We start from the raw sequence: 13,644 nt of genomic DNA, 5'->3' as shown, positions 1-13,644 counted from the left end.
CGAAATGACTTTTCTTCCTGTCCTTTAAAGAACAGAACTGGCCTTGCAGTTCAACATTATGTACATTTCCACTATTTTGTAATAAAAAGCTGCATTTTCTGATTGCTAATCTAAGTGTAAATTTGTACCTTACCATTTCATAATAATTATGTTTCAGGCATTTTAAAACTTTTTTTCTTTCTTGAAACAAAATGCAGTTTTTCCATTACAGTGTTGATTTTCACTAACAGATAATCAGAGATGATAATGAAACATACGATAATTAAACAAGAGTTGTAAAATATGAAAGCACACTGAGTTAAGAACCATATTTAGCATCATATTTAATTCAGTAATTCAAGCAAATACTGCTGATAGGATTACGTGAAGAACTTATTAAATGTAAAAGAAAACATTTCTCAATTGCAGTACAATTGGCTTACAGGAAGGGCAATCTTTAATATTAGTACAAAGGGAAATGTTATTAATTTACTTAGCATTTACCTTGATATTTTTTTAACTAATCTGTTATGGGAGACAGATCTTCCCCGGTAAGAACTCTAACATACAGTAGCCAGGGTTGTATCTTACCAGCAGTGTTGTGCTTTGAACTACTGTGTGTAGATCCCCTTAACAGAATTTTGCCTCTTTCGACTGAAAGTAGATTTGCTATTAATTCAACAGAACCTTGCACCTGGGAAAATATAATTCCAGAAAAAGCCCCGAGGACTAGGTCTTCAATAATAAGTGCCTAAAGGATTAGGATGCCTTCACGGCATCTCATGCATCAGATGGGAAACATTTAAGAGACCAATCATAAGCTCTCCCAGGAGTTATTATCTACTCAATTAAATTGTCTGGAATCCATCTAGTGAGTTGTAAAACATGAATATCTGACTGCAGGATTTGGCTGTAAATCTCTATTATTGTCATTAAATTCAAACATAAACATAAACACAGTATCTGAAAAACAAGCTTAAATATCATACCTGGCTCTTATTGGGAAGTTCTGAGCTATGTCTTTCAACACCTTTAAGGCATCATAAGCAGGGGTAGACATAATTCGAGCAGCTGCTTGAAAACTAAGATCTGAAAAAAAAATCTGGAAATATCAATAGTGCCTAGAACCAGACAACCTTTCCATACACACACATTATATTTTTTTTATGCTTCAATTAGACATTATAAAAGACATTATAAAAGATTATGAAGTAACATTATTAAGGTTGAAAAGACAGGCCCTTGAGAAGTTGGAAATACTAAAATCAGGGCTTCTCATACAACTTCTGCTTGGCTATCTTGAGCATATTGTACATGTAATTTCTAAGTTTTACGAAAACACATGGAAAAAAAAACAGACAATTCATCGCATGCTATTGTACTAGTACCAGAAGTGTATGATGTCAAAACCTAGACACAGACCAACCCACATCAGCCTGTAACTGCAGATAAGAAAAAGATCTTTCCGGCTCCAGGACTTCACAGGATTTTCTGGGTGCAGATATGATAAATCTAAGAAGGCTGTATTGAGCAAGTAAGATGTACAAATATCAAGAGTTTGCAACATTTTCTCAGGAACATCATACTGAGACTCCTGAAACAGAGATTGTCAAATTTCAGTTCTCATAAGTATCTAGTGCAATTTTTAAAGGGATATCCTTTTTTCCTCTACTCTCTTTCTTAGAATGAAGCAAATTTGCGTATATAAGGATGTTTTATAATTCATGTACCTAACTTGGGTGTGACACTTCCTGGCATGTGAGACTGGGAAAAAAACAATTTTGGCACTGATAGGTAAGGGAAATAATATACTAAGTGCTTCCATCTACTTTGGATATAGTGTGACTAACAGCCTCGGAGTAATTATGCTTTTTCCCATTACTTGTTAGTTAAGACACCTGAACAGAAACTGAAGGCCTCAGACGACTCAGTTTGAGGAAAGCTGATGCCACATATAGTAAAAAGAGCTATGCACAAAGTCGTAGATGCTTCTGCCTTATAGAACTCTGCACCATCTTTTTGAAGCAGGCAGGAATTAAAAAACAGCCTGAAGAAAAGTGGACAGCATGCATTTCAAGTTAGCCTGATACAAGATACATCTTTTCTAGAAAAAAATAAAAAAAAAGCGAGTTTGAGAGGTGGATTGTTAACTAGAAATTTCTTAATACTTAAAACAACACTTCCAATAGTGAGATCACTGTTTTCAAAAAGCACATTTCAGATCTCTTTCAAGAGCCACATAAGCTGTGATCAGGTGAGGCAACACCTAGTTACTACTGTTACTACAGATAATGATGCCTCACCTGCTGTGCACTTAGGACTTGTACTTAAAAGACCATTGCATAATCCTTCAAAAATTACTAACAATTTCCATCTAACTCTGAGCAGCTTAGAGTACAAATCTTCAAATCCCACTGAGGAAAGTGGGTATGTCTTTGTACCTTCCTGGTTATCTCTGGTCTGGGATGTGCACTTGCAGACCTTCCTGTTGTGGTACTCGACACAGCTGAGACAGCAGTGTAGGGCACCTTGGGAAAAGAAGATCCTGAGCTTAAAGCAGACCTCAAAGTATGCTTTGAAAGCTAATGAAGCACTAGAGAGTGAGAGGCTATTCACACAGATAAAAGAATGAGTTATTAAAGAGAATACCAAATTGATACTCTGCACATCATTTTTCATTACGAACAGTAAATCTAATTACTTATCTAAAACATACAGCTCTTAAACTGGGTTCTTGAATGGTGTTTAGGGTCACTTTATTAATAGAAGTATGCCCCCGTAGCTGAAGGAGTTTTAGTTAAATTTGGCTAGATTTTTACTTGGAGGCTGGCTAAAGGAAATTAGAGTAGCTGAGCTACTAGCTCAGCCTGTATAATTAGTCATGGAGAATGAACAATAGAAAGTAGTCATGTCAGGATTAAAAGTACCAAAACAACTGCACCATACAAAGACAGGGCTGAAGGTCTTTGAGAAAGGTGTAGATGTAGAACTTAGTAGCATGGTTTAATGGTGGACTTGTCAGTACTAGGTTAAAGTTTGGACTAGATGATCTTAAGAGGTCTTTTCCAACCTGAAGGATTCTATGATTCTATCTGAAAAGACCCTGAATGTACTCACGTGCTGTCAGTACAGAAAGTACTGTCAGTGCCAGTTCTTCTGGCACCGAACAAACAGCATCCCAATGCTTGACTGCTTTCAACACCTGTATGAACTGGTTGCTTGGGGTGCAGAGCCAATTTAATTTCTATTTATATAGCCCTGATACCGCAGAAAAGACCACCACTAAATACAGATCTTATACTGGCTTTTGAAGGTAGGCAGTAAAGGGATCAAAGCTTCACTGCTGTTTCTGCTTGAACATCAGTAGAATAGTATTTGATCATGTTGAACTTTTTAACTAGACAAAAAGTGAATTTTCTTTTTATTTGCACAGTAGATTTCTCTGAAATGCATTTTATTATTATTATTATTATTTAGAACCAAGATAAACCCTATAACTGAAGGGGAGTTCTTTGGTATACGACTGCAAGCAAACTAAAAATTATCTTAAATAGCCAGTTTCAGACTGCATATGGCTAATGAGCTCCATAACAGAATCTTCCTGAAAAGAAACTGGAGAACAGATGTTTGCTCAGCCTCCTTCACTAGTATGAAGGCAAATCATTTTTGATCCGGTTGTTGTCTAACAGTGAAGAACAGGTAAAACGTAGTTGCTGAAACTTAAGTGTCATGACATTTTTAGGGACTTTAGAATAAGCATCTTGGCAAACTTTCCTCTCACCATCTGAGGCACTGCAGAACATCAGCACAGAGACCTACAGGACAGCCCTATCCACCTGGAAGAGGCCGGTTGCCTTAGGGAATCCAACAGCTACCCATAGTTTAAGACATACATTCTACCCAGGACAGCAGAAACATGGGAAATAGCACCGAAAAAAAAAAAAAAAAAAAAAAAAAGCACTCATGGAAGACACAGCTTCACACTTCAAAATTTCTTCCTAAATCTTCCTTTTCTGATTTGTTTTAAATGTAAATGTATTCAGAAAGATGAAATATTATCAACATATTGTTTCCATTGGCATACTAAGATGTCTTTTAGGAGCAATTACATTAACATATAAAATAACAATGACAAAAATGAGCGCTACATTCTCATTTTTAAAAGTATTTGCATACTTTAAATTAAAAAAAAAAATCTCTAAGCTTTGCCTTCATCTTCTTTCATATCTGACATGGGAGAGGTCTGGTAGAAATAGTTTATGTGCTACAATGACCCTACCCCGTAATCGTAATGCATGGTGCATTCTGAGAAATAACAGGGCAAAAATCACCATTTCAGAGTGATTTATAATTCTCTTCAAGCTACAAAATGTCCTCTTGTAGGTCATCAGCACAGGAACTGCTCAGAAATCATCATTTCTGTATTGCTCTCCTTTTCTACATAAAGTTTTTTAAAGCATGTTCTTTTATCTGATGTTATGTTAAAAACGTATGTGTGTCAACTCCAGCACAATGATAAAAATTGGAATTTATAAATGAAAGAAAGCAAAATGTCTTAACTGGTATTTCGTCAATGGTCATGTCAAAATGTTATTTTTTTGCCTGACCCCTCACGTAAAACCCTGAAACTAAATTTAATATCTTAGATAACACATCAGGCAGAAAACGGTGCAATTTAACTTCTGTCTTTAAAATCAGTAAAGCTAGTTATGATTCTCTATCATATGAAATTACTTCAATGTTCCTTCAATTTCTCTCATATAAGACTAGGAGAAGATACGAACATGTTCTCTTTAAATACTTGATATAATATCGTTTTTATGAAACTATATGTCTCTTTTTAAAACAGCTTTTATTTTAATGGTGATACATCAAAGGAAAACTGAGAGTACCATGCTAATTCAGAAAAATGCAATACATACCTTGTAACTCCCAAACCTTCAGTGGTTCCATGTTGTTAGTAGTTTCAACTAGATGTTTTTTAAACTCTTTCAGATTATTTTTCAGATCAGGATGCATCTGTCTATACCAAAACATTTTAAAAACGAAGACAAATTAATGACATCCAGAAATGTCTGCTTTTATCTACTGTATTACACACAGCTGTAACACTGTATCGTTATGTTATCAAGCAAGAATTAAAATTTTAATTCATTCTCAAAACACAAATGAGGATTTGGGATAAGAAAGGGTGATTTGTGAGGACTAAAAACCTATTAATTACAAGGAGGAGTTCAATTGGTTTGTAGTGATCCATCTTAAACCCTGTCACAAATATCTTCATGGAATAAATGAACTCGAAGTCTAAATAATATTGACACAATGCAGCTGTAAACAGCAGTAAGCTAAAAGTTGTTATAAGCTGTACAGTTAGTTTACTATAGCATATTGCATGCTTAATTAAATATTAACTATACTACAGATGAACTGTAACTGTAAAATAACAGAGCTTGTTGTATTACCCATGAAATATATAAGTGAGCTACTGTTTGTATGGAATGAGAATGCCTGGTTAAAGAATGTCTTTTACAAATTAACATCACTGACAAAACCAAGCTACTGAGCACACAAGTCACTAGTCAGGCTTTAAGAAGAGCACAGTGCCCAAAACCTTGGGTATCTTTTTCCAAAAGATAATTGGGCAAAGAAATTTTGAGGGGAAAGATTTGTTTCCCCTCAAAGACAAGACAAGACACCCTCCAATAGCAAACCATCTCCACTAAACTTTTAAAGACTCTTCTACAAGAAGTATAGAACAAGAAGCAAAAAGCAGATAAAAACAGACATTTAGAACATTAAGACTGATTTCCATAACATTCCATATTTAATTGTAGATATTAGGAAGTTTCACAAGGAATTCCTTCCCCTCCCACCCCCCAATTTTTAGCTGTTGGATGATTTCTGTCATCAAAGGGATGTTGCCCTTTATCGGAAAAGGGAAAAAAAATCACATATCACGACTGTTCTTCTAGGATTAAAATACAGTCCAGGTTCCTCAAAGAAAGAATACTCAAGTGAAAAGAGAAGCAAAGACAGAAAATTCCCCTTCTACTTACTTGTAACACAGTCCTAGAAATGACAAACTAAGAAGACACTAACAATAATCATATCTTCCTCAAAATATCGCTCCTTAAACCCAAGAAATGAGTAACTATCCATCTTGAAAACACCTTATGTGGCTACAACACTTTGGTTGCAACTTGTTTTGATTGTAATCATCTGAAAACAGAAGTAGCAGCAACTGTTTCCCGTAGGACACAATGTTGACATGTTTGTATCTACGTTTTTGTGACTGTTGCTCAGAGCGAATTTTTTACTTAAAAAAAATTTACTTTATAAATTCTAAGAGAATTAGAAATCAAAAAGCAATAATTGAAATGCAATGAATAAACAAGAGTTGCATCTTTACACTCACAAGACGTACAAAAAAGAATTAATCAGAATTGTCAACCATAGCAAACATAGTCATTTGCAAATTAAATCTCACTTCTTCTATAAAAGACTTCTTAATTTTGGTTCAGGTTCCAGAAGAAAATGCAAAAGTTTCTTATGTCAACTCACTTTAACTTGCCAAAGAGAAATCCTTGGACATCACTTTCCTCATCATTGTCATCTTCCTCTTTCTGTGTGTCATTTGTTCCTGAACATGCAGCACATATAAGCAATATACAACAAGAAAGTTACTGAAGTATCCTGCTGTATAATTCCTACGAATTATAGAACTGTTAACAGAAACATGCAATCTGAAAGTTGTCATTCCCAGATGTAATTTCAATTAGATTTATATCTTTGCATTCATGTTTTGGCATCAGAATGAATCACTTTACAGAACTTATCAACACTGGAATTATTTTTAAAATTTAATTCATCTAATATTTACAATTTCAATATAAATTGCTATGGTTAAATAGTTTACTTTCCAAAATTGTCATTTCTCAGCTTGATTAAGTAAGAAACTCTTATCAGCCAACTAATACCAGATTTATGCTTGAAAAACATGATGCCTTTAAAGTGCTTGAACCTCCAACTACCATTTGATGCAAGTGAGAGATTTATTTCCTTAAAAAAAATAAATCTATATTTGAAGTGGCTCCAAGGCTATTAAACCATAGTCTTGCCAAAACATAGATAAGTTTCTTTAAATCTTGCAAATCTCCACACAAAGTAATTTCTCTGTGTCAGAACGCTACAGCTTCTATTTTCTGTGGTGTATGTCTCATTTCAACACGTAAGTACATATAGTGGTACCAAATTCTATGATCCCATAGAAGAATGTAAACTGATTTTTAAAATTAGAAAAATTAGAAACAAATTCAGGAAAAAAAGCAACCACAAAACACTAATGTGTAGTTACTGTGATAATTACCACATTAGAGATGCCACCAAATACAAAATAATTGAAGAACAAAGGTTAAGCAATCTTATACTTACTGAAAGGAAGAAGAATGGTTTACATTTTGAAGTACAGCCACAGATAACAATAATTACAGGTTAAGTAATGAACTATATTCTAAGCACAGTTGTTTACAAATGATCCCATGTATTTTAATATCCTAGTTCTTAATGTCCAAAAATTCCTTGTGCAAAAATAAAGTACAACTTTCAAAATGTTACTGACTTTATAGCTACAGATATTTATGTATTTTAATAGTATCTCCAGTAAGATACCATAAATGTAAAAAACAACATACCTTTAACCTGTGTGTCATCTACTGCTTTGTATTCTGTGCTCTTTATTGCAAGTTCTACACCATATCCAGATAAATACATTTTTCTGGAACTTGGTTTCTGTTGGACAATATTATTTTAACAGAACAAAAACAAAACTTCAAAAACTTTATCTTTAGATTTACCATATGCAGTACTGCAACTTTAACATGTTATGACAATAGTAACTTAATCTTTCAATTCATGATTCAAAGCATGAAATACTACATCAAACAAAATAAAAGTCATGCAAGGCATATTGTCAACCCACTGAGGAGGTGTGTAACAGAAAGTAAGAACTTCTTTTATCTCCTGCAGAATACAGAAAGGCTGTCAAAATAGTAATTCCTTCATATAATATTAGAAGGATTAGAACAAGCAGAGCTGGTAGCACCCTGTACAATTATTGATGCCTTACAATTCAGATTTTAAACAATTCCTATAGCCTTGTAAATTTGCCAGACTTTAGAATGTTAGAAGGAAATTATTTATGCATCAGGCTGATACCTTCAAAAAGTTTTGTTGAAAGGGTCAATCACTTTCTATAAGGAAGATTAAGAATTATCATTAAGGTATCACTGCTAAAAACAGGTTGCCAATTTTATTAATATGATCAAATGTTTTTAACTTTGGAGTGGAAGTCTGACATTCAACAGAGTAATTACTCATATGTAAAAAAGTGCCCTAATTTGCCCAAAATGCAGAAAAATTCCCTTCCCAAAATGCAATTTGCACATGCGCAGCAACAATATCTTGACAACCCTTCAGCTTTAGTTTACAGTTTCCAAGAATCATTTTGTATTGAAGACACCTCCAACCCCCAACTCAAAATCCCAGCACGATTGGGGTTTTCTCTATTGGTTTTCTAAGCAAATCTCAACACAGAGAGAGCACTGCAGTGACAGTAGTACTAGCAAAAAAAAAAAAAAAAAGGAGAGCAGAAAGACTGTAGCTCTTTTACTCTCAATACTCCCTCTTCTGGCATTTAATGAAAAAATGGAGGGAGAACCAGTCTCCATGGGCAAGGAGACCACAGGTACTTAGTTTGGAAAAAAAAGTGCATAAAAGGAGAACTGAAAGTTCAGTAAAAACTACAGCCCTACAAAACTTAGAATTTAAGACTGGCTTCCTCAAATTCTCTATTTCATTCCCATAAGCAAACAGCTCTGAAAGTTAATCTGCAAACTAAAAATCTCATTTCCCTGAAATGCCTGGTCTACATAAATCACAGCAACCTCTTACGGCATCAGATTATTCTTGTATTAGCTGCACTATTTAAGAGCTTACTTTGAATATGAATTACAAAAACCTGAGAATCAAAACAAGGAGACAATATAACTCCATGTACTGGTATTTGTCTTGTACTGCCATGTTTCAGTAAGTTAGGGAAAACATTCAGTAACGTTATGTTTAAATACTGACACTGGAATGCAAATGCCACAAAAGTGACCAATCATCTTGACTCTTGACAGCCTATGCTATTGTACTACAAAGAACCTGAGTTTACACTTAGATTACGTAAAATGACATATAATTAATTATTTCATTTTTTCTCCTTGATTTTCTATTCTAGCTCCCATTTTCCTAATTCTTGTTACTTCTGTTCTGTCTGCTGCACAAAGGTTCACCCATGATCTTCATCCAATGTACCAAAAAAAACCCACAACCCAACAACTGAAAAGTGATTAGATAAAAAGATTGGATAATATTATTATTTCTTTCCCAGCTTCAAAGTCTGTATTAGGTCAATCACTTCATCTGGAAAGTTTTAAAATTAGTATGTGTATTACACGTGATTTAGGCAAACTCAAAAACAAATGTATAACGCGTGTTGTGTCAAGAAAAATAAAGTACTAACAGTTTATTGAATCAATGTTAATTTGAACTCCATACCTGAACATAATGTCGGAGAACGTAAACAATTTCCTCCTTTTGTGCCTTCTCAGATAAAATCTTGTGGAATTTAACAAAGTCTTTTGTACCTATTTCTGCATAAAGAACAACCACTGGGCCATCCTCTTTGAGAGTTGGGAATTTATGATCTCCTTTGAAAAGATATGGCCTGGGTCTGGTTTCAAAAACAAATAAATGTGTTACAATATATACAGAAGTGAAATAAAAACAGTGGCACTTTTTAAACTTCAAAATTGAAAAACAAGTAAAGGCTTATATGCTAGAGATATAAGAGCCATGTAAAAATAATCACAAAATAATCACAGTCACCCACAAAAGAACATTCAAAACCGATTTTCAAATTAAAGCCTCAAAAACTGAAAAATCAGCATCAACTATAAATAACTTCAATGCATTATATCAAATTGAAACATCAGCGAAATAAAAAGCAGAGACATTTTGAGCAACAATCAATTACAGCTAGAACCTTTCAAATAAAATGACACTGTATCTGTTAGAGAGGTACACAGCAATCCGTGAGTAACAACACAGTAGAGGGATATTCAGTGAAGTTTGAGAAAGCTGCTAACACATATGGAAACTAAGTGGGGTTATGCTTCACTTACAGCATCAAGCTCTTTTAATTTAGCTAATTTTGCAAATTTTTATTGCACCTACCCTCCTCATTCAAGGCCATGACTGCAGTTAGGCTTTCTATACCTGCAATAAATGAATTCTTAGATGACTGCAAACATCTTTTGAACAAATAATGGAAAAGACGGAAAAGTAACAAACAGGTAAATACAACTGAGCGGTATTCTCAAGGTGCTAATTACTGATAAGTACATTTATTTTTTAAAGTTGCCTTTGTATAGTCACACTGGAAGAATCAATAAACTCTCTCCAAACCTCTGCAAGGCAAGCTGAGAAACTCTAACCCAACATACAGTGTGCCCAGGTGGCCAAGAAGGCCAACAGCATCCTGGCCTGTATAAGAAGCAGTGTGGCCAGCAGGTCTAGGGAAGTGATTGTGCCCCTGTACTCGGCTCTGGTGAGGCCGCACCTTGAGTACTGTGTTCAGTTTTGGGCCCCTCGCTACAGGAAGGACATGGACGTGCTCGAGCGAGTCCAGAGAAGGGCGACCAAGCTGGTGAGGGGTCTGGAGAACAAGTCTTACGAGGAGCGGCTGAGGGAGCTGGGCTTGTTCAGCCTGGAGAAGAGGAGGCTCAGGGGAGACCTTATCGCTCTCTACAGTTACCTTAAAGGAGGCTGTAAGGAGGTGGGGGTTGGTCTGTTCTCCTACGTGCCTGGTGACAGGATGAGGGGGAATGGGCGAAAGTTGCAACAGGGGAGTTTTAGGTTGGATGTTAGGAAGTACTTCTTTACCGAAAGGGTTGTTAGGCATTGGAATGGGCTGCCCAGGGAGGTGGTGGAGTCACCATCCCTGGAGGTCTTTAAAAGACGTTTAGATGTAGAGCTTAGCGATATGGTTTAGTGGAGTACTTAGTGTTAGGTCGGAGGTTGGACTCAATGATCTTGAGGTCTCTTCCAACCTAGAAATCTGTGATACTGTGATACCCTGCACAAATGTGTGCACTGCAGCTGCACACTCATTCAAAAAACATACTGCAAAGTTGTGAGCACAACTCCACATGCCACAGCCTCTGTGATGCAAAGCTAAGGAATATCTTCTATGTAAAATCACAGAATAATTTACACTGGAAGGGATCTTTGGAGATCATCTGCTTCAATCCATCACTCAAATTGGGGGCAATTTTTATCAGCCTGCTCAGAGCCTTAGCATCAACATCCTGTGTAAGCTTGGTAGGTATGCAACCAGAGACCACATTTGCAAGGCAGAGACAAAAGGAGAGGCCTGGCTTGAGAATTAACTTGGGTGCATACAGCCATGTGTTGCAAAAATATCAGGTAAGCTTTCTCATGCTCATCACGGGACAGGTCAGGCAACGTTTCAGATTCCTGAAACAGATGACACCTACAATTCTTCAATAAGTTCAAGAGCAGATCCAGATTTGCCCCACTGAAAGCTTACATACGGGATGTGACTTCTGAAACTTCTCATACCCAGAGAGACAACTGCCAGTCATTCATAGGGCGCTGTAAACCTAAATCAAGGGAGCTTCTCTTTTTTTAACCAGTCACCTAGGAGAATGAATCGTGATCTCAAAAAGTACCAGCTGCTGTCGTGACTTTCCTGAACACTGACAGTCTCAAAGAAAGCCTTTCACATGATAATGACCAAGCTTCACTAAAAACTTAAGTGCTGCAGTGAAATAACAGCATTGGGCTACCATAATGACCTGGAAATTCAGAATTAAAGCATTCAGCCCTTGCCAATTCAAGGTAAGCCTTCGTTTTCTGTTTTGCTTTGACACTGTACAGCAGTGAGGAAGAATCGATTCTCTTACTGCTCAAAGCTAATACATTTATTGACACGAGTGATTCTCATGAGAAGGCTACCTGAAAGGGAAGGAGAAGCAGTTAAGCAGACAAAATTGATAAAACAATACATGGATGTAGAGTCCAGCACTCATTAACCAGTTACTAGGGTAGTGAAGGCGACTATGTGCTTGCCTAGGTAGTTCCAAAACAGTATGCGTGACTCTCGTCAGGTGTGTCAGCTCTTGGCAGCAAGAGCCCTAGAAATCCAAGTGTTGCTTTCAAGATATGCAATCCCAACCATTTTAGCACTCAAGATCTTCCTTTCAAAGGTCCGAGGCCCTAGAGCAGCCCATTACAACTCCACACAAACCACTTCCTATTGGAGCCATGCAGTCCATTGCCACGTAACTGAAACAGACCAAATCACCGTAGCTGCTGCATAAAGGAATGCCTGAAGCAAAATTTGATCTTGACATGCAGACCTTATCCATTTGGGCTCTCCTGAGTCCAAAGTGCCTGAGACTTCCTGGATCTCAGGCTGAGCTGATGGATCCTCACAAAATAATGCTGCACACTCTTCTTTCTCTTCCACTGAGATTTGAAACTATGATCCCTAAAAACAGAATATTTCTTAGCGTTCCCATTCAACAGTGGGAACTTACTGACACAACTGAAAGCCTAGCTTAAGCCTGGCTTAACTGGAAGATTCACGACAGACAAACCCCCCCAAAATAAAATGAAACACAAAGGAAAACAGTTTGAAATAGAAAAGGAAGGAGCATACATTAATAAAACAAAAAGATCACTTTCCATAAAAGCCACAAGAATGAGTGATTTAGAGGAACCATCAGTGAGATCGTTCCATATACCATGATGTACACCATACAGAAAATGCAGAGAAAGAGCACAGCCCTACCTGTATCACTTAGGCTATGTCTCCAGCACAAGTGACTGAGCATATGCTACCCAGAGTATATTGTTTCCATATTGTAAGCAATATGGAAACAATTACTTGGAGGGGAACATATTTTTCTTAAAGTCTAACTCCGGGAACTCTAAATATTTGAGCGACTCATCTATTTTGGGGCTGGGTATAAGGAGAGGAAGTTTAACAAGATTTTGTTGCCACTGCTGAAAGTTGTAATGTGACTTGTACACAAAAAAATACCCAAAACAGAAAAACAATTTCAAACAAAAAAACTTCAGTTTTCCTGTGAGTTTTTAAAATTAATTTAATGATTCATATCAGTCTAACACTTTTAATTCTGAATACTTTATGATTCTTTTGTTTAGTATCCTGATTTTCCAGAATCGTGTAAGTTTGAGAAAGATTTCTCCAGAAGGAAGAATGTGCCAAATCTACTTTAAAGGAGAAGTATACTCTTTCAGAAGAACAGTATATTCAGGCATTGTGGTAAAATGCTAAGGTCTCATAATGCCTTAATAGATCACCAGAAGAATTCAAATCATTTTAAAAGCCCAAATATAATACAAATAATTTATGTAAGAAAATAAGAGACATTTGTTATGCAGAACATAACAGTTAAAAATGGGACACTGCAGATAAGACAGTAAAATCTTTATGCAAAAACCTTGGTTATCGACTAAGGAAAGGACAATGATTCAGTAGGTTGTAATTATATCGATGACTTAGACAATACC

The 13,644-nt window shown here is 36.1% G+C and overlaps 1 protein-coding gene across 3 annotated transcripts in view; it reads right to left on the bottom strand.

Annotated features, from left to right (window-relative positions):
- UGGT2 (UDP-glucose glycoprotein glucosyltransferase 2) overlaps nt 1-13,644 on the bottom strand; it is a 95,318-nt gene that overhangs the window by 69,815 nt on the left and 11,859 nt on the right. For all 3 annotated transcript variants that reach the window (XM_083800436.1, XM_083800434.1, XM_083800435.1), the window contains 5 exons: nt 9,580-9,754; nt 7,671-7,767; nt 6,541-6,619; nt 4,902-5,002; nt 969-1,068 (listed from right to left, as the gene is read on the bottom strand). In XM_083800436.1, coding sequence (XP_083656562.1) covers nt 969-1,068; nt 4,902-5,002; nt 6,541-6,619; nt 7,671-7,767; nt 9,580-9,754 — 552 coding nt within the window. The remainder of the gene's footprint in view (nt 1-968; nt 1,069-4,901; nt 5,003-6,540; nt 6,620-7,670; nt 7,768-9,579; nt 9,755-13,644) is intronic.

The sequence above is a fragment of the Anser anser genome, assembly GCF_964211835.1.
Source record: "Anser anser genome assembly, chromosome: 1".
Taxonomy (NCBI): domain Eukaryota; kingdom Metazoa; phylum Chordata; class Aves; order Anseriformes; family Anatidae; genus Anser; species Anser anser.
Note: the sequence above shows the minus strand (reverse complement) of the source record. Positions and strands in the feature narration are given on the sequence as shown.